The sequence below is a fragment of the Uranotaenia lowii genome, chromosome 2, assembly GCF_029784155.1.
Source record: "Uranotaenia lowii strain MFRU-FL chromosome 2, ASM2978415v1, whole genome shotgun sequence".
Lineage (NCBI taxonomy): Eukaryota > Metazoa > Arthropoda > Insecta > Diptera > Culicidae > Uranotaenia > Uranotaenia lowii.
The window spans coordinates 249832175-249855792 of record NC_073692.1 but is presented as its reverse complement, the minus strand read 5'-3'; the positions used below and the strand labels follow the sequence as shown (position 1 = coordinate 249855792).

The 23618-nt window shown below is 37.6% G+C and overlaps 2 protein-coding genes and 1 long non-coding RNA gene across 6 annotated transcripts; 1 reads left to right on the top strand and 2 right to left on the bottom strand.

Moving 5' to 3' along the window:
* Positions 1 to 7260: 7260 nt before the first annotated feature.
* Positions 7261 to 8294, bottom strand: LOC129749575 (uncharacterized). Its single transcript, XR_008738087.1, has 4 exons — positions 8052 to 8294; positions 7905 to 7990; positions 7751 to 7823; positions 7261 to 7668 (listed from the first exon to the last, which is right to left on the bottom strand). It is a non-coding gene; the product is annotated as an uncharacterized LOC129749575 (long non-coding RNA).
* A 3277-nt stretch (positions 8295 to 11571) lies between these two features.
* Positions 11572 to 16034, top strand: LOC129745443 (transmembrane and coiled-coil domains protein 2). Of its 4 annotated transcripts, none has more exons than XM_055738525.1 (10): positions 11572 to 11960; positions 12411 to 12563; positions 12628 to 13078; positions 13145 to 13275; positions 13958 to 14135; positions 14218 to 14326; positions 14398 to 14502; positions 14569 to 14682; positions 15643 to 15818; positions 15895 to 16034. In XM_055738525.1, exons 1-10 carry the CDS (start codon positions 11903 to 11905, stop codon positions 16019 to 16021), a joined length of 1602 nt encoding a protein of 533 aa, XP_055594500.1. In that variant the 5' UTR covers positions 11572 to 11902; the 3' UTR covers positions 16022 to 16034. The 4 variants fall into 4 exon arrangements, with proteins under 4 accessions (XP_055594500.1, XP_055594499.1, XP_055594497.1 ...); XM_055738524.1 differs by having other exon boundaries at positions 13919 to 14135; XM_055738522.1 differs by having other exon boundaries at positions 13907 to 14135.
* Positions 16035 to 17375: 1341 nt separating this feature from the next.
* Positions 17376 to 23347, bottom strand: LOC129744662 (integrator complex subunit 3 homolog). The gene is made up of 12 exons (XM_055737298.1): positions 23081 to 23347; positions 22533 to 23020; positions 22083 to 22418; positions 21604 to 22024; positions 21263 to 21431; positions 20979 to 21136; positions 20119 to 20919; positions 18526 to 18683; positions 18315 to 18459; positions 18123 to 18254; positions 17724 to 17903; positions 17376 to 17609 (listed from the first exon to the last, which is right to left on the bottom strand). Exons 1-12 carry the CDS (start codon positions 23144 to 23146, stop codon positions 17547 to 17549), a joined length of 3117 nt encoding a protein of 1038 aa, XP_055593273.1. The 5' UTR covers positions 23147 to 23347; the 3' UTR covers positions 17376 to 17546.
* Between the last annotated feature and the right edge of the window lie 271 nt (positions 23348 to 23618).

Sequence of the window (23618 nt, the reverse complement as noted above, 5' to 3'; positions counted from 1 at the left end):
AGAATTTTAATCCGTTTACATCACTTTTGTTCGTGGTTTCGCTAGTGGCCAAAAGGGCCCATCCACTCTTCGCTCCAAAGTTGGTCCCTTTCAGATTTCTTTGCTTTTTTTTAATGTAACAGTTCGACCCGGTTGGTAACATGCGAGGTAACACTCGATGTGGCTATGGTCAATTATCCCGCATCATAGGCATCCCTAATGGAGTTTCCCCGAATTTCGGAAGACTCCGGAGGAAGTAGCTCGTGCTATCCATCCATACATGACGACCCTGAGTTCCACCAATTCCACCCACAAATCCCTAAATATAACAAACCACCCACCCGCTGAGCAACCGCGAGTTACAGATGGTTTGTACAAAATATTTCGAACCCGACCGATTTTACTCCAACTGTTTGGGCGCTCATTCAAGCAGTGCCATACACTATGCAAATCGTGTTTACAGCGACAAAATTTCATCGAATTTCATCGCATTTGTACAAATGTTGTGTAGTCTGTGGCCCGCTTTAAGCGGGCCATAGACTACACAAATTGGCCTGTACAAATTCGATGATTCCGCGTCGATTGTTTGATCTATGCTCGCCCACACACTATACAAACATATTTCACGCGAACACAAATGATTGCTGGCGAAAACAGCAACAGCAACAAAAAAACCATCTCCACCCCGGCTGGGAGAATGTTTTGTACAAAATATTTCGATCCCGACCGATTTTACTCCAACCGTTTGGGCGCTCATTCAAGCAGTGCCATACACTATGCAAATCGTGCTCACAGCGACAAAATTTCATCGAATTTCATCGCATTTGTACAAATGTTGTGTAGTCTGTGGTCCGCTTTAGAGAAAGAAATTTAAGTAACCGCGATTTAGCAGTTTTCTCGAAGTATTTCCCGCATAAAGCGGGCCATAGACTACACAAATTGGCCTGTACAAATTCGATGATTCCACGACGATTGTTTGATCTATGCTCGCCCATACACTATACAAACATATTTCACGCGAACACAAATGATTGCTGGCGAAAACAGCAACAGCAACAAAAAAACCATCTCCACCCCGGCTGGGAGAATGTTTTGTACAAAATATTTCGATCCCGACCGATTTTACTCCAACCGTTTGGGCGCTCATTCAAGCAGTGCCATACACTATGCAAATCGTGCTCACAGCGACAAAATTTCATCGAATTTCATCGCATTTGTACAAATGTTGTGTAGTCTATGGCCCGCTTAAGAAGTATCACTCGGTGAAGTTTAAGTTGCCCATTGTATTCCTAAAACCTGATCCCACCATTCCGAACCCACTTGATTTGTAGGCAATCGTTACTTTGCCAGATTGCTTCGTTTAACCACAGCTTATAATATAACTAAATATTTTCCTGCAATCTGATAAGGCAAATTGCCATTCAAGTTGACAAGCTGATTTGATATTATATTTCGATATATTTTCTAAATATTTCTATACAAACTGTATAATTTTTTTCTACAACTAGGTACAAATTCTAGAAAAACTGAAATTTTCATAGTGTATTAGTGAGCGCAAAAAAGAATTAGAATGTCAAGATCAAGATAAATGGTCTTGGTTTTACAAAATTGTTGAAATTGTGGAGCAAAACACTGAATAGGTGCCAATTTCGTTGGATTCGTTCCAAAATTTTATCAAAACCTGTCAATTGGATACAAAACGATTGCGTGTTAAAAGACGTCGAAAAACTTATTTGTCACGGTTTAATACAAGTCAACAAGTTTAGAGATATATTTGTTAGAGCTTTTGGGGCTTTACATTTTTGATTCACCATGATTTTTTATTCAAAAGCCAGTTCATTAAAAACCGGAAAAATATCATTTTCAACCGGGAAAAACTTTAGGATTTCAAAACGCAAAATCGCTAGCAATTTCCTGCACTTACCTATTATTCTTGGCTTGGGTTAAATATGAAGAAATGTGTTCATTTCGCACACAGTTATTCAAAATTATTATTATTATTATTATATTTTTCACATTTCTTTTGGTGAACATAGTTTTCTAATCTTGCTTTACTAAAACAAGAAAACTTAACAGATACTCTCTGTAATTTATTGGTTTTAAGCGTTTCGAAGTGCTGTATTATAACATTTGGGCGCAGGAAACATCCGTTCTTGTATAATTACAATATACTGGGTGAGCAGTTGCATCGTGTGGAGGAAATAAAGGATCTTGGCGTTTTATTGGACAGTCGTATGACTTTTAAACGTCATTACACACAAAACTTTCGAGGCCGGAAATTAGCAAAATTTTGCTCAAATTTGACCAGCTAAAATCTTAGCAATCAATTTAGCAATTTTTTCGAACTAAAATTTTAGCAAACGAGAGACAAATTTAGCCGCCGCAATTTTTGCTCACTTTTCTAGCAAAATCCGGAGGAAAAGATCGCCCCGGACCTGAAATTTCAATATTTATTGTTTTTCTTTGCAATTTCTTAGGGAATGTTAGATTATTGAAAAGAATACAAAAATAAGTTTACTTTCAATTGATTTTTCTCTTTATTTCGACACTTCATGGAACTTATTTAGTTCCGATCCTGGGAACGCGAAATGCCAAGCGATCGACACAGGGGTTGTTCCGGACGCACCGCATTGAAATTCCAGCTTTGTCCCTTTCGATTTTCGGACTGTTGCAATTAAAACCCGGAACCCCACCGGCAGCAGCAACCTAATAGGAAAAAAAACATAAATTAAAAAACGGAAAACATTTTACACTTCTTGATCGACTCTTACCTGTTTGCATCCACTATCGATTTGGCTACCAATTTGTCGTGAACTTAGCCACCAAAAGAACCGCCAGCATCGAATTTCCGGAACGGCACTGAATCCCGTCAGTTTATTTTTTTGTCTCTACCGGCAGCGGCTGCTATCTAGAAATAAGGCGGCTAGAAAACCTTCGTTTTACTAAAATCGAGCAAGATGAACTTTCTGATTACTAAAATCAAGTAAATTGTGCTTTTTGCTAACTCAAAAGTAAAAAAATATTTTTGCTAACGGAAAGTAACAGCGAATTTTTGCTAAGTGGAGCCTCGAAAGTTTTGTGTGTACTCTGTGGTACTTGAAAAGGCAAACCGCATGCTGGGATTCATCATACACTCAGAAAAATACTATTATGTATGCCATAAGATTCTCTTATGAAGTGGCGCCATAAGAAAAATTAATGAAATTCATAAGATTGTCTTATGACGCGAATGAATTCTGAAGATGAACGCCTACTTCATTGAGAGGTTGTTGCTTTTCATAAGAGATTCTTATGGAAACAGTAAATCACTTTCTAATAAGAAAAATTCTCGATATTTCATGCTGAAAACATTCACTTTATTGTTTGCCAAATTTGTTTAAAATTAAATCCTTCATGGTCACCATCAGCAGCGCATCAACAGACGGCTCCATCAAAGTTTTTTTTGCCGCATCTTAATCTTCGACCTTTCGTTTTTTGCCGATCAGCTTGCTGAAAAGTAAACAAATAATGTATTTTGGTTTACTAATATATTCAACGTTCACACCAAAAACATCAAATCGAACTTACCATTCCGGAGATAACAATAACATTTAACATTGAAGGAAAACTATAATAACTATGAACTGGCGATTGCTTCGTACTGTTAGATGATGAAAAAAAACTGATGCTATGAATGAATGTGTTCATCATTTTTTCACAATGCCGTTTCTTCTATTTTTCATAAGAACATCGTATGAAAATTGAAAGAATTTCATAAGTCTCTTATGAAAAATTAGTTTGGACGCAAAAAAGTGGTTCATAAGATGTATCTTATGAAATTTATAATAAGATTTCCTCTGAGTGTACGTTTGAGTAAAGAATTCACCGATCCGATCTGCTTGCGAGCTCTGTATTGCTGCCTGGTTCGATCAATACTGGAATCGGCGAACCTGGTATGGTGGCCTTTCGAAGCTGCTTGGATTACGCGTTTTGAGGCAATTCAACGACGATTTGTGCGTTATGCTCTTCGTGAGCTACCCTGGGAGAATCCTTTAAACCTGCTACCTTATACTCATCGTTGTGCCCTGCTTGGTCTCCAGACGCTATCGAATCGTCATTCCATCGGCCAATCTCTATTCGTGGCAAAGATTTTACGGAACGAAATCGATTGCGCATGGCTGCTTTCCCGATGTAACATCTATGCACCAGAACGACCTCTTCGCAATCGAAATTGGCTCTCTCTGGAATCAAGAAGTACACGCTATGGCAGCAACGACCCTCTACGTTCCGCAATAACATGCTTTTTACGTCATTTTACACACTTTGACTTCAATGTATCCATTTCAATTTTTAGACGTCGGATTGAATCTGATTTAAGCGTGCAATTACGAAACTAAGAATGCCTATAATGTTATGAACAAATAGTATTAAGTAGATCATTAAGACACCTATGTCAGATGATATTATTTTCAATAAACAATTAAATTATGGAAACTTCTTTCTTCTTCTAACACCAACATAGCCAAACTTGTATGCATCCTGGAAAAGAAAAACTTGTGTTTCTCATTTTTCTTTTCAATATAGTATCTGATACATAGAACATGCATTGCAGATACTACTACCACTACGGCCAGGCCAACCATGTGATGAAAACACACAAGGAACACACAGGAACCAGGGAGGGATGAAGCGTGGAGTTCCCTGCTAAATGCTTCTTATGATTATGTAGGGTTACACACTAAGATTGCAAATTCTACCATCGGGATAATGACTCTCCGAACCACAGGGAAATTGCTTAAATTGTTCGAAGTTCGTATGGGAATCCTCCCAAATCCAGGGACGCTTCATCTCTCCTGAAATCTGGGACAACATTTTTATGAATGCACAGGAACTCGAACAACCGTCCTGTATCACGGGAATACTTTAGCCACGTTCAGCTGTCAACCGTTTTCTGTCGCGTTTTTCATAGTTTATCCTTTTCTACACACTAAGATTGCAATTATTCCGCTCGGGACCATGATCCTCTGAATTACAGGAAAACAGCTCAAAATGACACTTGGAATTGTCAAAAACAAGTGTTTTCCTGGGCCACGGGTAGATAGTCAACCGAATCACGTGACAAACCCTTGATCCTGAAATTCAAAGGGAATTTCCTTTCGAGTGTTCAGGAAAACGAACAAATTCAGGATAGAAGTCTCCTGTATCTCGCGACGTTGCTAAATGACAGTTGTGGTGGTTTCGAAATGTGTTTTAGCAGACTTTATTAGCTCGCTGTTGGTTTTATCGTGGAAGTGAAAGTATGTGGCTTTTGTTTTAAACTATTTAATCTAACAATAATGATTCCAATTTGTCTCCTTTCTTCTATAAACAACGTACGTCATGTATTTATAGCCGTCTTCCCGAAAAAGGTTAGTTGCTGAAGTCCGGGCTGGAGGAACAGTTCTCCCCCAAGGATCCTCCAGCGCAGTTATATGCCAAAAAATCAACTGCCCGCCGAATAGTTCTCCGTCGTTCAACTCGCGGTCCAGTTCGTGGCATGATTCCACCGTCAAACATGTGGTTGAGCTGGTAAGTTTTTAAAAATGAACCTTAAATGACTGAGAATTAACATTTTTCCATTCTTTGTTTTCAGGCGACCAGCAGCGACGTCGTTATTTTATTAACAAAACTTTTACTAATAATATGCTTCTCATTAAGAACAATAAAAGTTTATTGATTTGAAAAATATTAAATTTTTAATTTTCTACATTATTCCATTCCAATTTCAATGTAAACATCGAAAGAAAACAGTCCTGAGCCTACAGGATAGACCGAAAACTTTCTGCAAATCACAGGAGAAAGCTGTTGCGAGCCTACAGGGCATGGTTTTCCTGAGCTATTTTGCTGTCCTGAAATCGTCCTGTAATTTCAGCTGTTGAAAATACAGGACGAAATCGTTCCGACCACAGGAGAAAAGATTAAGTGTGTATCATATGCGTGATGTACTGTATAGTTTCTGCTCGTGCGGTCAATTAAAAGTTGACGGGAGTTGCTGAAAGTTTGGCAGGAAGGATATTTTATTGCTATGGATCCACTGACGAATTGGATTAAAACCCGTGTGCATCATCCGGATCAGAACGTGAGTAATTTATAAAGAATACAATAAAACTTCATTGTTGATTTGATTCGCAAAGTTCGTTATTGCAGCTTTCGAGAATGAGGCTAATCGGACGCAAGATGCTTTACCCCGGTGTGGGATCTTATAGGCCACCACCCCAAAACCCAAGATCTTAAATGCCAGGTTCGCACGGCGTCTTGGTACGGATTAGTGTCAACCAGCGATTCCGTAAAAATATTTACAATATTTTTTTATTTACAGATTAAGTGTCCTGCCTGTGTTTTGTGTTGCGGTTAAAATGTGGCCACATAACTTAACAATACTTTAAAATGAGAAAAAAAACGTTTCAAAATAAATTTCAATCTATTTGCCTAACAATTGTTTTTGGTTTTTAATAGTGCATTGGGATTTATTTTAATAATAAAAAAGAAATAAAAGGGAGGGAAAAGATTTCTCAGTTAACTGAAAATCTCGGGAGAACGCCTATTCGAACTCACAGGTCGATTTGACAGTTGTTTTCCTGAGCACTTTTTCTGTCCCGAGATTTGTCCTGTAATTTCAGCTGTTGAAAATACAGGACAAAATCGTCCCGATCACAGGAAAAAAGATTAAGTGTGTACGATGTGATTTTCACACCGCAGTTCCAGGACAATCTGATTCTAAAATGAAAAAATGCAATTAGTTTTCACTATGAACGATCGTTTGAAGAACGATTAAAACATCAAACAGGCACTGTTTTTTCGTCCCTCCTCGGGGAACTTAAGGAATTTTTTGTCGTGCTGATGTTTACTTTTTTTATGCGGGCGCCAAATTGTAACTCGCGGTTGCTCAGCGGGTGGGTGGTTTGTTATATTTTGGGATTTGTGGGTGGAATTGGTGGAACTCAGGGTCGTCATGTATGGATGGATAGCACGAGCTACTTCCTCCGGAGTCTTCCGAAATTCGGGGAAACTCCATTAGGGATGCCTATGATGCGGGATAATTGACCATAGCCACATCGAGTGTTACTCGCATGTTACCAACCGGGTCGAACTGTTACATTAAAAAAAAGCAAAGAAATCTGAAAGGGACCAACTTTGGAGCGAAGAGTGGATGGGCCCTTTTGGCCACTAGCGAAACCACGAACAAAAGTGATGTAAACGGATTAAAATTCTCCAAATATAAACAGGGTGGGTTCAATTTAACAACATAATTTTGGGGGTTTATTATACTAGTTGTCCCTACTGACGTCACAGGTTTTTAGCTTATCTATACTTGCGGTTCGTTCTATTGCTGGCACAGCGGCGTTAGTCAAGGCCGCGGAACCCGATGTATAGTTGATTTCAGCGGTCATTTTGTTGATTCACGGCGAGCAGCTTCGTAGATTCGGAACAGGCCAATGTTTCACCGGTCCACTTCCGGCGTCCCGGAAGGACCAATAAACGACAGTTGAAAACTATTGGCCAATTTCCGATGATGCTGTTGTCGGTAGACCTTTTGCCGTCGGGTCTGAAGCTGTGTCAGACAATTCCTTTCTGTCTGGATTACTCCGGTTTTGGGATTCAGTAACAATACTCCGGGGCGCCGTGCTCTGATAGAAAAGCCAAAAGAACAAAAAAAAGGCCCTCTTGGACCTGCCAAAGGTGTTATGATATCTGTGACGTCATGATTTCCACGTGTTTTACAATATTTGTTTTGTTTACCATAAGTATTTACCTTTTTATGTTGTTTTTCGTCACACTCTTGTTACAATGTTTGTTGTATGTTTGTTAACGTTTTGTTTAGGTAACTGTATAAATGAATTACATAGCACAAAATACATAAATTAAATTTTATCGTTTTTCGTCCCAAACATTTTTTCCTTACTAACCGTACTTTTTTGTGTTTTTATTTGATCGCTTTACGATTTTTCGATCACTGTTTTAACTTTTCTGTACTACTTTTTGTTGTTTTAATCTGTAAATATTAAGGATAAGTTTTAAAACTTTTACACCACATGCTTTTTACTATTTTTAACCTATTTAACACGACGCGCACTTCCGTTCTCCAAAACGGTCACAGACAGAAAGAACGGCAATGCAAAACCGTTTTCTGAAGAACGTTAAGAGACTTTCAACCGACACACATACAACGGTAAATTTACGCGGATGTGCCGCTCTCCGGGTAATAACACTTCCTCGCGGTGACACAGGAGATCATCCGACGCCCATGAGCATCTCTCGCGAGAGAAGTGGCTGCGTGCTTGGTTCAGGAATTCGGTGTAAAGGGAGGAATCCCTGAGAGCCCGTGTGAGTGTCAATTGCTTTGACATTTCTAAGTCAGCATTTAGGTCATAATTTGTCAATGTGTCGAAGACACATTTCGGATAGGTAACGAACGGTTACACATCCTCCCAGCCGGGGTGGAGAGGGTTTTTTTTGTTGCTGTTGCTGTTTTCGCCAGCAATCGTTTGTGTCCGCGTGAAATATGTTTGTACACTCAGAAATAAATAAAATATCAAAAAGTTATTTTTTAGGTATTTTCACGTTTCTCCCTCTTTACGCACAAGGATATTTCCCATGGTGTAATTACTGGGATATTTCTCACTGAGAAATATTTCTGCGATGAAAATTTATGCATTGAGAAATGGACATCAGTGACATCTGGTGGTCATAAACAGAACGAAATTTAAGGCGACCGTTTAATTAATGAATTATTATTGGAGTTCTCATGAGAAATAAAGAAGATATTTTTGAGATTTTTTAACTTTAACTTTTAACAAAATGAGCCGTAAAAAAATGACAGATTGAAATGTTTCGCGGTACTAAAATTTATGCACAGAATTATTTCTCATAAGGAGAAATGTTTCCAATTCATAAAAAATAAGGCGTCGTACACAAATTACGTAACGCAAAAAATCTAGAATTTAGACCCCCTCCCCCCCTATGTAACAATTAGTAACGTTTGATAGGACCCCCCTTCTATAGTTACGTAACGCTAAATACTCCCCCCCCCCCCATATTCAATTTTGAAATTAAAAGTAAAAGTACACAAAGTAACGGGGGTTCTCATCTGGGCCCCTGTCAACGGTAATAATAACAATGGGCTTGATCTCTCCTTGATAACGCGTGATCTTATCGAACTCTGGTAGTTCACACACCCTGTTGAAATCCAGTCCATGGGAAAAAGCTGTTGATGAACAGTGTTTCCCTGAACGCACCTACTTAACCACCATTGACGCTTCCGAACAAGGGGTGCGTAGATTTGCTCGCCAATAAAAGAAAATTACAATTCTTTTCTTTATGTTTTTTTTTTATTTATTTGTTAAGCACTCAGAAAAATACTATTATGTATGCCATAAGATTCTCTTATGAAGTGGCGCCATAAGAAAAATTAATGAAATTCATAAGATTGTCTTATGACGCGAATGAATTCTGAAGATGAACGCCTACTTCAATGAGAGGTTGTTGCTTTTCATAAGAGATTCTTATGGAAACAGTACATCACTTTCTTATAAGAAAAATTCTCGATATTTCATGCTGAAAACATTCACTTTATTGTATGCCAAATTCGTTTAAAATTAAATCCTTCATTGTCACCATCAGCAGCGCATCAACAGACGGCTCCATCAAAGTTTTTTTTGCCGCATCTTAATCTTCGACCTTTGGTTTTTTGCCGATCAGCTTGCTGAAAAGTAAACAAATAATGTATTTTAGTTTACTAATATATTCAACGTTCACGCCAAAAACATCAAATCGAACATACCATTCCGGAGATAACAATAACATTTAACATTAAAGGAAAACTATAATAACTATGAACTGGCGATTGCTTCGTACTGTTAGATGATGAAAAAAAAACTGATGCTATGAATGAATGTGTTCATCATTTTTTCACAATGCCGTTTCTTCTATTTTTCATAAGAACATCGTATGAAAATTGAAAGAATTTCATAAGACTCTTATGAAAAATTAGTTTGGACGCAAAAAAGTGGTTCATAAGATGTATCTTATGAAATTTATAATAAGATTTCCTCTGAGTGAGTAACTGAACCAAGTACCCCTCTCCCCCCTATGTAACAGCAAGTAACGCAGACTCAACCCCCCCCCCCCCCCCCCCTATATGCGTAACGTAATTTGTGTACGACGCCTAATATCGCGATACTTATTTTTTATGAACTTGAAAAATTATTCGCCTAAAAATTGCGGGATAGATAAAAAGAAAACATTTTTATATTTTTTTCATTTCTGAGTTGTATAGTGTGTGGGCGAGCAAGATCAAACAATCGTCGTGGAATCATCGAATTTGTACAGGCCATTTGTGTAGTCTACAGAGGTGCCAGGTTGTTTTGTCAAAAATCAGGACACCGCGAAGAAAAAATCAGGATTTTTCAGGACACCACCGAATTGGTGAAAACGGTGAAAACAAAATGCAGTTCTGCTTAGATTGCATAACTAAAGGCGAAATATAGGTGCTGAAGACACCTCGAATTATGTAACTGAAGCGAGAATAACCTTGACTGGTCTGCAGTTATTATCGAAAAACCTCATTTAAATGTCATTTAAAACAAAGAATCTCATTGGTTAAACTGGTTTATTAAAGATTTGTTTGATGTTCTCATCGTTTAACAATAAATTTAGTTATGATTTGGATATTTTTTTCAAAATCAGGACAAATCAGGACATTTTAAGGGCCATTTTTCAAAAATCAGGACAATTCAAGCGTTTTTGAAAAATCAGGACGGTCTCTCGAAAATCAGGACAAATCCTGATAAATCAGGACACCTGACACCCCTGAGGTGAAGGCCGAGCTGTTAAATCTGCGGTTAGAAAAGGCCAAAGGATTTGCGCCCGAAGAAAAGTTTCACTGTGTCGGATGTAGAGGAAAAAAGTGAAGTTTTGAAGCGAGTTTTGGCTAATACGGTATAAAATGTTAGCGTTTTGTGATTGTTCTAAACAAAAAAAAATGGAAATAAATTATGTATTGATGATGTTTTTTTTTTTAAATAAATCAAAAATTTAACACTTGACACACTGACATGACACTTATAACAAAAATTCAACCATTTTCTGTCTAATTTTTTGTCAGATTTTGCAGGTACGCAATACCGACGGCAGGTGGAGAACCTGAAAAATTTGAGAAAAAATGCCCTGTAAGAAAAATGTACCTGTTTAGCCCGATTTTATCGTAGAAATTGTGTTTTGTTTTTAAAGTTGGGTGGCATTTCCTAACTGGGATAGCATTTCTTCAAATCGATCGATGCGCACTCTGGAATCGGCAGTGCGTACTGTTGGAAAAATTATCCAGAAAACGAAATCGAGTGTCCAGTCAATATGGTCAGTGCTATAATGCCAAATTAGTGCCATTTTATACCGCCTAATGGTTACTTGGGCTGGCAGTTGGCATCCCTGTGTGTAGATATGTTTCTAACAACCTTGGTAACATCGGCGATAAACAGAAGAAAAACTTTCTAAAAATCTTGGTCTATTTGTCCTAGAAAGTAGAGCTGTGAGATTCACTTAATGTGAACATTTTTTACAGGGTGTAATGTTTGCATTTCAGGAATAATGAAAAAAAATCCAGTGTGGGCTTGCAGTTGTCAATGATTCATTTATGAGGAAATCTTTCAATTTGGTTTTGGTTTAGTGATACGAGTGTAATTTAATTGATAAATTGACCTTTGATGTAAAATTTGTATCGCATTGGATTCCGATTTGAGGAACTTCACGGTATCTGATTACATCGGTATATTGAAGAAAGCAAAAAATGACAATTTTCAACTTGCATATTCTCAAATGGAACATCGACCCTTTATTTTGGAGAAAAGCTGTTCCTTTATACTTGTTCGTCTAACTCTATTTGTTTTCTCCTAAACCAATTTATCTCAAAATGTCTAAGCCACATTTGTCGGAAAGCAAATATTCCAGTCGGGATACGTCTCCTAATCGTAAGTAAACTATGAATCTTTTCTCAAATAGCTTGTTATAATGATCAATTCAGCATCCTTACTTAAGAAAAAACGCTTTTACTAATATCATTGATGCAAATTGTGCCAATAATTCAATGAATTATTAAAGTAGCTTGTTCCAACAGTTCCTACGCAGTTCAATATTCAGCAAAGAAGACTGGGCAAATATGTAGGAAATTTGGTTTCCCGGTGTATACAGATGATCAGTATACGGTTCAAAAGTTTTAAAGGCTATTTCGTGTCTAGAGACTTTTGTACAGCATAAAAAACATTATTTATTACTATTGTAATCACTATTTTTCTTCCATGTTATAATTTCTTGGACCTATTATTATCATTTCTTGTCTCGCCAAAACCTTTCGATCCGTATATTTCCGTATAATTACTCAAAGTAATTTTTCTGAATACATCTTTTTTTTTTATTTTTAGGGTCAATTCCGGTCTCTGGAAGGTTGGACACACTTTCTCTATCATCTAATCTGCGAAACGAAAGTACTTCACAACCGATTACTTCCGAGTCTAAAGATCGCGATAAGGATGATTTTATTCAAAGTTCCGAATCTATGCTGGATGATGGCAAAGGTAAAATATATTTTAACATGACATTTATATTGGGTACCTCTTTCTAGGTTTTTAATTATGTTAGTTCTTGTTCTAGATGATGACCCTATTAACCAATCTGGAACACTTGATGATGGAAATCTTACAACAATTTCACAAATTAGCAATGATTCAAACGACATTAAACTATTCTACAAAGGCCATCATCGAACCAGCAGTTCACTTGCATATAATCGGATAACGACTAAAATTGCATGCACAAAAGAATCTATTAAAAAAGAACAAACTGCCCGAGATGCCAACGTTAATGAGTACTTAAAATTGGCAGCCAATGCAGACAAACAGCAACTGCAAAGGATTAAAGCAGTTTTTGAAAAAAAGAACCAAAAAAGTGCTCATAATATTTCTCAACTGCAGAAAAAACTAGAGTCCTATAGTAAAAGATACAAAGAATTGCAATATCAATACAGTCAAAAACAACAACAAAGTTCACGTCAACCTAGAGAAATGCTCAGAGATGTGGGACAAGGATTACGGTTAGTATTAAACAAATATCTAAGGTTGAAGTTTTATGAACCAAGTATTTTTACGGATTTGTACAGCAATGTTGGCGGAAACATTCGGGATGGCGTTAGTGGCCTTTCAGCGACTGTTATGTCAAAGCCGAGGGAATTTGCTCATCTTATAAAAAATAAATTCGGCAGTGCTGACAATATCAATCAGCTATCTTCAAGTAAGTGCTTCTTTTCGATTAACTGGCGTTTAGCAACGTAACTCTAAGAAGTATCGCAAACCGAAAATGCTATCAAGCTGGTAATAGGCAAGGATCTACACCTATTAAAAACAACAACTGTATTAAATTTTTTATTCAATCGTTTCATGTAAATTTCTTCAATTTTCAAAATTTCCAATCCTCATTCTGATTTCGAATAACCCTTCAATTCCTTACTTTTCCATTTTGTTCAACCGGTATTCGGAATGCGTTCATTCATTTGTTCAGCAGTTTCCTTTTTGTGTGCATCACACTTTTCTCATCGAATGTTGGTTTCGCATTTTCTTAGGAACGAGGAACCAGAACGAGTTTCTAATTTAGGTACGAATGAAAACAAATAAGGCAAAATTTAAACTCAATTTCGGTGTGAATCAAACAGTAATTAAACAATCAAGTAACCTAAAGGCACTAATACAAACTAGAAATTTAACCTCTGACATCATAATCATAAATGCATTCTTACGCAAATTTAATAAAATAATAGTGAAATATAAGCTTCTCTACCTTGTTAGGCAGTAAACTTTTTCAAAAAAACATTTTCGAGTTTGCGTACAAAGCTTAGTGCACACATTGAAAATAAAATTTATTAAAGCATGGTATACAGATCACAACATTATGGATATTAATCGCGACCTTAATCCAGGACACATAGAAGACAATGTATCTTACAATTATGACAATGCCATGAATGCGAATGTAGGCAACGAACCAACCGATGCGCTCGCCGCCTCCAGCCCGGGCCTCATCGGAGATATTGGCGGAAAGTATAGCGAGCATGAAAGTGAATGCAGCAGCGTGACAAGTGATAGTATTCCGTTAAGGTAATATTTCTTTATCTGGGTAGCTGTTTTTTTTTTTGCTTTATTGCTAGTTGAAAACTATATACAGCTTTCTCTGTTACAGCTCTGGCAAACATCGAATGATGCGAAGTAGACACTGCACAAATTATAAAGTTATTCATGATATTCGAGATGACTATGATCGAATGAACGGCAAGCTGGAACGATTAGAGGTAACCTTTTATACTTTAGTTTTCATGTTTGTTAATGTGCTGTTTGTTTTTAAACATCTTTTATTCTGCAGACGTTGAACAAAGATGTTTCTGAGCTGGGTATGGCTTTGGAAACGGAACGTTATAGAGCAGAACGGTTGGAGGAACAATTGAATGATTTAACCGAACTGCACCAGGTATGAGATTTAGCGGTATTTATACTTAGATTTGGAATCCATTAACTTATATTCATTCACTTACAGAATGAAATTGAAAATTTAAAGCAAGCCATCGCAGATTTGGAAGAGAAAGTACAGTACCAAAGTGACGAACGGTTAAGAGATGTGTATGAAATAATGGAAAATTGTCAGACAAGAGTAAGTCAATATAATTTTTTTCAATATTCGGCTGATTTGGGCAACCCTATACTATACATTAGAGCGGTCCAAAAAACCCATGTAACCCAGAATCGAATCAAAACCGTGGAGGCTAAAATTGTTCCATCTCTCATCTCTCATGTTACAACATTTGTTCTAGCAAATGTTAAAAAAAATACATATTAGTTGCTTCCACATTGAGTCACTTTCCTAACTCTATTTGGCTTGGCCTTCGAATTGCTTCTCGGGCTTCCACGGCCGATGGTTCGTCGAGGGAATGCATCCAACCTTAAGAGGCCCACAATGGTTGGCAATGCACTCCGCTTGCAATATATTAACTCCAGATGCATTCCCTCTGAAATATATAATTATTTATACCTGTCGGCAACTTATGGGTTTCGAACCCAAAAGTGTTTCTTGCCGATACCGTACCCAGTACGCCTGGGTTACCAGACTCGCGCCAGCCTGTCCACTAGACCACATCAGCGCTAACATTCACCCTTAGTAAGTCTTATATATAAAATGGAGGCGTTTTCCTTGTAACACCATTACGTATACTGACTGACGGTAGGAATGAAGTGAAATTTGGTATCCGAGGGTACCGACAAGTGAGATGCTTGGGGAGTAAGTAGAGGCCAGTCTCGAACCCACCCTTGTCCTTCCTCCAACTGGTATCAGGAGGGGTTGGTTTATTATCTTAAACTGCATTCTGTCCATAACCAGCAAGAATGGATATAATGAAGTGCATGATGGTCTAACCAACGTCCCATGATCGCTTACTATTCTACGCTTCCTACTCTAAACTTTAAAATTTTCTTCTCCAAACAATCTCTAATTTTCATTTCCAGCGTCAGCTCCCCGAGCTATTTAAACGCCACAAAAAAAAGACTTACTAAGGGTGAATGTCGATTAGTTCAAGTTCCGGACTAACACCATATTATAAATTTCCCATCCTATTAGATATCAAAAATGGAACATATGTCCCAGCAACAGTACGTGACGGTCGAGGGCATCGATAATTCCAACGCACGAGCTGTGGTAGTCAAATTAATAAATGTTGTTTTGACGGTTCTCCAAGTGATTCTTCTACTAGTCGCAACGGCTGCTGGTATAACAATGCCTTTCCTGAAAACAAGGTAAAATGTTGTATTTTGTACTCTTAAACTTTTTCAAAAATAAACGTACATAATTGTATTATTCGACTGCTTTCAGGGTGCGTGTGCTATCGACGATAATATGTGTTATGTCAATCGCGTTTGTTTTCAGACAATGGTCCGAGTTAAGAAATTTTTGGTTTTATTCGGCAGGATTGTTGAAGAATTCTCTCCAAATAAAATAAACCTTTCTCGAAATGAAGGTATTTTATTATTCAACGATGACAATTCCTATACGTTATGGCTGAAGAAACTCAAATGAAGCTGTTAAAACGACAATATATCGAGACCGAAAAAAACACATCACAGAGTTGACGCTGATTCGGATAATTGATCAATGAGACTTTCCTGCAAAACAGGTGTTCGCTGCCAATCCGGTAGGGAGGGTTGTCCGACACCTCGCAAACAGAACAGAGCAGAATACGAATCACACTTTTATTAGTTCGGATTTCGAGAGCACTGCTCTGCTGACACCAGCAGTCTATCTTGGGCGCTATCAATTCAGTTCCGCTAGATTGATGTTCTGTACCAGTGTGCATTGTAAATTTTGACGCACTTCGATCCAGACGTAACCGATGCAGACCAACCGAGTTTTCTGTGAAGCTTCTCTTTCGCCCGATTTGCGAAAGAGTTTATCTGAACCGTGAACGCTCTTCATCAGTTTACGCGGGCTTGTGATATAGCTCAGTTGGCAAGTCTGTTGTCTACTGAGCCGATGTCCGCGAGTTCGAGCCCAAGAGTAAACATCTAACACAGTTGTACCGGATGAGTTTTTCAATAACGATCCGCCTACTGCATCGTTGATAAAGTCGCGAATGCCATGAAGATGGTAAAACGACTCTAATCGAAACAAAAAAAATCTTCATCAGTTTACTTGCTACTCTTGCCCACACTTTGGTGGACGCTTGGTCGCTCTGAAGATAACTGAGCGTTTTTTTTTAAGCTACACAGTTTCGGAAGAGCTCATCGAAAAACTACACGCTCTTACTCTGAAGTTCAGAGTTTAAATGGGCTAATCTGAGGAGTGATGCCAAGCATGTCGGTAGGAACGAGACGAGATCGGGATTCAAGTTGTTCGACACATGCCCTTTCCACCTCTGGATTTTCCAACCTACGGACGTTGAACCGACATCCGATTTTTTCCTCGCGCCGTTGGACACATGCAACTCTGACGAGAATAAACCGTCTTGACAAAAATGGACCCGCAATCAGAGCCGCTGTTTGGACTTGACATTGGAGGAAGGAACGAACTCCGAAAAAAATGAACGCCATGTGGACAAGGAGAAAGGTTGAACCCGTGAGTTTATGTTATTACATACCTACTTTGATCAAGCTTTTCTTGCATAGGTTCAAATACAACGTAGCGCAACCCCCCCTCCCCCACCCCTTCTCCTCTAAGTAACACATTCGTCACAGAATTTCTAAGCAAAATCGACAAAGCGTAACAAGCTGCTATACCCCCTCCCCCCTTAAAGCGTTACGTAATATTTGAATGGTCCCATGCATGACTGTTTCGGAACATGAAACCTATGGCTCGAGTTATTTCCAAACTTTTATTACAATTCTCTCCCTTTTGTTGGTGTATAATAAGACATATTTACAAAGAACTTACATCGTAAAGTGTGTTGTAAATGAGAACAGAATAAAAACTGTAGAAACAAAGATATTTATCGTCGCTTTAAGTCGGTTCGGCGTGTACTTTACGAAATGTCAATCAGAATCGCTGAATGTTTTTTTACGACGTTTTCCATATTTTTGTTTAGACCAATCTTCCTGTAGAAAAAAATAAGTGAAAATTGAGTGAGCTGGTTGACGATCGATTTGCTTAATTCGAAAAACCACTAGATGTTCTCAATTCTACCACGAAAATCAATAAAATATACTTACATCAGTAGAATCATCGCTTGCGAACGAATTATCCTGATTCTTTTTTGAATTGCTGTTGGACGATGCAGAATCTTTTTTGCTAGCCGGAGGTTTACGTCCCCGACTGCTGGTACTCCTACGTCCCACTGTTGCGGTTGTTTCATCTTCTGCAGCTAAGGCAAACAAATCGGCAAAATGTTTCTGAAATTTAAAACAAAATTTACCTACTACAGATTGAGAATACAATTACTGAGTGATGAATAAAACAATACAAATGCAACGAAGGAAGTGTAGAAAGAAACATCGGGCAACGTTATACATTTGGCATTAAAAAAAGTTGCGGTCCAGTTGAAGCCCATAATGAATGGGATGAACCATTCCAAAGGATGAAAACCCGGGGAAAAGTAGAGAAAAACATACCTTCTGACTATCAGTGCTGTGAGAAAAAGCTTGTTGAAGAGATCTCTGCATCTCGTTTTGTACGTAAAGCCCAGTTCCTGTTCCATTCCCGTGCCTACAGCTTCGGCGGAAGTGTTCCAAATGATGCAAAATCTGTGGAAAAAAAAAATTATGAATCTAACGCAAATATATTGTGCTAGGTGATCCACTAACTTGTTCCGACGAAGGTGTGCAGTTTTGCAATGGAGATGATTTTAGGGGTCGCTTGCGTTTGTTCGGAGAGCTTGATGGGTACTTAGACGTTAAGAGATTCGCTATTATTTCTGACAATTTGCCTTCGTACTCTTCGCACCAGCAACTATGTCACAGAATAAATTTGTTATCGAAAAAAAAAAAATAAATAAACGTCTGAAGATTTCCTTACCGAAGCACGGAGATAACAAATGCGTCAGCTTTGTTTTTGGAATCTCGACTTAACAAACATTTCACTAAATCTGTGGAAGGCTTTTCGTTCTTCAATAATAATAATATGTACGTGAGAGCTTCGGCATGTTGTGAGGAATCCAGCTCTGGTATGATATCCTGTAAACGATGAAATGCGTATTTATTATGCTTTAAATGTTATAAGCTTTTCAATAGCGAAAAAGAATTAATGATTTTTTTCTGATACGGCAGAATTTGCACTTATTTCTCATGTACTGCACCAGTTTTCAGTTTTGTGAGAATGAATACGTTTGATATACACATTTGGATAAGGTACACCGGGGCAAGTGCAAACGGTTTTCACCATAGTTCAACATTCACATGTACTAGAAAAATATGAAAATCTTCAAAAATTATCAATTATCGTTCATTGCATCACTAAAATCGTTCTCAACAAATTCTCGTTGAAATTGCAAAATTTAAAAATGTTGGTAAAAAGCAACGGCACTTTTGTGAAAAAGTTTCTAAATTTGCACTTACCCCGTTTATGGGGGCAAGTGCAAACGCAATACTTTTACCAAACTTATTCAAAGATGCGTCAGTGTATTGTTACTAAAACGAATTTAATACATGTTCTGGTATGTTTTATCAACTTTTTTTGATATATTTGCTGTTTTCTGCAATATTAATTACTTTTTCTAAAAACTTTTTCCAGTTTTGCTGACTGCTGTTTGAAGCAAAAGACCTTCATTTGCCAAGGCATTACGGAATTTCGAATACCCGCTTCAGATACAACACTTTGGATACCCCTTCAGACCACTCTAATATAATGCTAAACCCTTTTTGAAATGATTTTTTTTTATCAATGTCTGATGTTACATGGCTTAAAGGTGCGTTTGCACTTACCCCGGTAGTGTCGTTTGCACTTGCCCCGCAGTGTGGGTTGACAGCAGTGAATATTATTTTCATAATTTTCAGGGTGTACTGAAAATTTATCATAAATTTTCTGCTTTCACTCGCCAAACACTCACCTTTCCACGAAGAATCGGATTTGAATGCCCTTTTTGGTAGCCAAAAAAGCAAAACAAAAACATACTTTTCATGTCTAGTACATACTTGAATTCGTGTGTAATCAAACAGTGCTGTGTTTTTAGTGAATAATTAAAAGTGTTTATCTATGTCAGATTGTTTGTTTGGGCATAAACAACAACTTCTAGAAGAAGAAATATTTTTTAATTTTTTTGTAATAGAGGAAAGTTGATCGTTTGCACTTGCCCCGGTGTACCTTATATGAGTATGTCAAATGTAACCAAGTTCGATGTTTGGCCTCGCCTATATTTCTCTTTTTTATCAGACCCTGTGAGGGGTATTGGCTCAAACATTCAGTCAGCGGAAATTAGCTGTTGAAACTTTTAGAAACAGAACAGACGAAAATAAATTTTGAAAAACATGTGAAAAATACGCCATCTTCTTCACCTAATTTTTGCTGTTTGAATGTTTGAGTCAATAACCCTCATAGGGTCTCAATAAAAATATATATATTAACGTGCAATTGTTGTTTATGACTAAGACAGAAGCATTAATAATACATTACCTGAAACGATTCAAACGGAACGTCATGTGCTTGTAGAAGTTGCCAGAAACAGAATTGTTCAAATGTTTCGTATTCAAGACTTTCGCGTACTACGTCGATAATGTCATCACTGCTAAACATATTCAGTTTTCCTTGCGCAACGTTGAAAATAATGTCTCGTAAGTTCGTGGCGTCTATAGCACCAATGACCAGTGCCAAAATTTCAGTATTGTTGAGCATGATGTTTTTGAATTCCTTATAGATATCCGGTAGTAGCCAAAAAAACATCTGCGAGCTGTTTTTTTCTAGAACATCTAAATCTTGTTTTAGCTGATCTTCCAAGTTAGAATCAATCAACATGCAATAATGTTTATAAACGCTTGCTTTGAAAGAAGCTGCTGAGTTTTCCTTTCTTCGAGCTTGGAGCTTGGCATGAACTTTCAAAAAATGTAACAAAAGGTATCCAGTGCTGGGAATTTGTTGACTAGTGGTGACTAGCAAACTTCCAACTTGATTTTTGCTTTTCTCTTCAGACTGATACAAAAGTTTAAACATATGAAAAATAGGATTGCTAACACTTTCAGAAAGGCTTTCATCAGATTTTGATTCTGGGAACACTGATCTGTTTGCCAAAGTTTGCTTCAATGTTGTTACTATACGGTCGAGTACGTAAGCTTCTTGTTCAGCATTTAGGGTCACCGTATTCATGCCAGATATAACCAGCTCAAAATCTTCAGTTTTCTTAGACTCATTAAATGAATCCAATACCTGAGATAACTCATCCGGAATTGATTGCACTAATGGCTTTTCGAGTTTGATAACCTGAAACGAAATATGAGAATATAATTTTGGATAAGACATGTAACAGACCTTGGTTTAACCTTAGACAATGGCAGATCGTCGTCGTCAGAATGATCATCTTTGAAACCAGCTGCTGTTTTTGTTTCATCCTCTTCATCGCTAAATTTTGGCTCATCACCAATGGTGGTGCAATTTATTTGCTCGTTATTAGTGCTCCAGTTATCCTCGCTATAACTCGCTGTTTTGGAACGTAACATGAATAATATTAGCACAGTACACAGTACTTCACACATATTGTTATAAAAGTTCGGTCAATTTCCCGGAGAAAAAAAAAAACTTTCCCTCCAAATTGGAAAATACTTACCATTGATGAATTGGTTTTCTTCTTCCGAAGGCAGCATTTTCAGGGGAGAAACCAAATTGGAAGAACTACTTGTGTTTGAAAAAAATTCACGGAAATTTTCGCGCAGCATAGTTTTGAGCTCGCGATCTAGTTTAGTAGACTCCAGTAAAGGTACGAGGTTCGGTATCACCTACGAAGGCAAATCATATAGATAAGTGATATGCGTGCTTGTAAATATAAGTTGCATTAAAAAACATCTACAGAACAGTAATATAGTAATATTTTTCAAGCTAATGTCTCAAATTTAGTAGTTTAGTTCAAGCCGAAAAGAGCTCTAGAACAAGTTTAGCAAAACGGCTCACCTGTTTCTCAAGAATGATCCGTAGAGAATTGTATATACCGGCACGAACCAACTCTTCACATTTGGGGTAAAAATTTTTCATTATCCTGCACAAGAAATCTAGCAGGGTACAGCTCACCAGAGGATGATTTTTTATGGAATGATACATTACTAAAATTCCTGGTTCAATGTTCATGATATTGTCCTTTAGGGGGTCGAAGAACAACCAATCATAGAATAGTGAAAGCTTTGCGTTCGCTTGGGCTACAGCATTCGTACAAGATGTTAGAAGCCAACCTATAACAGCCCAGCGTGGAATTATATCGGAACAAAGCATATCGTTCGTTGGATGTATTGCGCTAATGATGAATCGAATCAAGTCGGAGCGCAGACTCTGGGACTCTGGAGTGGTGAAATATTTTTCTTGGAACCAGTCCTGATAGCTATATAAACAAAATTGAATTAAGAGCATGCTTCTAAAACGAGCTAAATAGTAGTTACCGTTTTTGATTCCCAAATTTAACGTTACTTATCAAAAAATGAAGCTTCCGCTCTACATCCGGAGTTAATCGGCATCTCAAGAATCTACGGCTGGTTTTTATTTGCATGAGCTGCAACACACCATTAAATGTCGGACATAGAGACTTTGGATTGTAAAGTATAGTTTTCCAAAGAGCTTCTACTTCGGGAATTCGTGCAACATTTTGCAAAAGTCGGACGAATTCTCTTCCAAGAGGCATAACATCTGTGAACCGCTCCCTAATTAAACTTGTAATAAAAGTAACTTCTTTATTGTGCAAGTGCGCAAACTGGGGACTGTGATGATCTTCCAGTAATCTGTAAAATAACATAAAATAAATATAGGAATTAGTAGCAGAAATATGTTTCACGATAGATCTAATAAATTATGCTGATCGATACACTGACGACAATACGTGTTATGTTACGTACCGCAAAAATGTGTACACCACAGTTCCGACCAAAAATTGATCTTTTTCTAGCCAAGATCTGTACTCGATAAAAATATCTAGAAGTCCTTCAATCAGAGTGACATTTTTAGCACTTATATCTCCCCCACAGGCTTGCCTCAGAATGTTCCAAACCAAATTGTCCACATTCAGAACTTGGTTCTTGATAAGTTCCCTGAGAAACCAGAGTAGTTGCTTGCGGGGAGTATCATTAAGTCTTTGATACTTTTCTGCAGCGAGCATAGCTAAGTTGGTTGTAACAAAGGCAAATCCATCGTGGCTCAATATAGTTAGATCACTGTAGGCTTTCGTAGCAACACTTGGATCGGTCAAAATAGCATACATCAACGCAAGTGTAATATCTTCCTGGGACTTTTCTTTTCCGACGCTAGTCGTCAACATTTCGTGTAGATCCTTCTCGTTAGTGCCGGAAACCACATCCTCGTACAATCGAAATGCACGTTCGTACTTCTGTAAAAATAATTACTTGGTAATTACAGAGAAAGTCGCTCGTTTTTTTTTGCTTCGTACCTCTTCGAATTCATCTTTTAAATCCACGATGGTTTGGATAAACAATTTTGATTTTGCAGTTTCCATTTTTTTATTTCAGCGAATTGCCTTTCATGCTCTTCAAAGATTAGTTTTCTAGTTTGCGAAATAACATAAATTACAACACTAAAGTCGTTTCCCGAAGAATTTCTTTTCTAAACATCATTTAAATCGTTAATTCTTGTATTTACGAATAAAAAATATACCAACAATTTCAAACGCTGTTGGCTTTTTGTTGGAAATGTCACAATTTCCTACACGCTTATAAGAGCATAGTAAATTCGAACAATTTACACATACACGAAAGGATTCCAATCATCAACATCAGGATTTAATTCAATTTCATGGATTCGTGAATAAAAATCATTCACTTTTTAAAAACGCTACCACAGTGGACAATTTTGAGTTCGTGAGCTTTGATTTGATTTACAAAGCCTTTTTTATAAATTCATATAAATTCGGACTAAACCAAAAATAACAAACCAAACTAACCACAAATTGCGGCAAGGCACGGTATTTT

Coding starts and splice junctions, on each gene's coding strand:
- LOC129744662 (XM_055737298.1), bottom strand. CDS start 23,146: ATGGAAACTGCAAAATCAAAATTGTTTATCCAAACCATCGTGGATTTA. Junction 18,460..18,525: donor TTTGTTATCTCCGTGCTTCG/GTAAGGAAATCT, acceptor TCTGTGACATAG/TTGCTGGTGCGAAGAGTACG. Junction 17,610..17,723: donor CAAGCGATGATTCTACTGAT/GTAAGTATATTT, acceptor TTTTTTCTACAG/GAAGATTGGTCTAAACAAAA.
- LOC129745443 (XM_055738522.1), top strand. CDS start 11,903: ATGTCTAAGCCACATTTGTCGGAAAGCAAATATTCCAGTCGGGATACG. Junction 13,079..13,144: donor GATGTGGGACAAGGATTACG/GTTAGTATTAAA, acceptor GGATTTGTACAG/CAATGTTGGCGGAAACATTC. Junction 14,683..15,642: donor TGGAAAATTGTCAGACAAGA/GTAAGTCAATAT, acceptor CCATCCTATTAG/ATATCAAAAATGGAACATAT.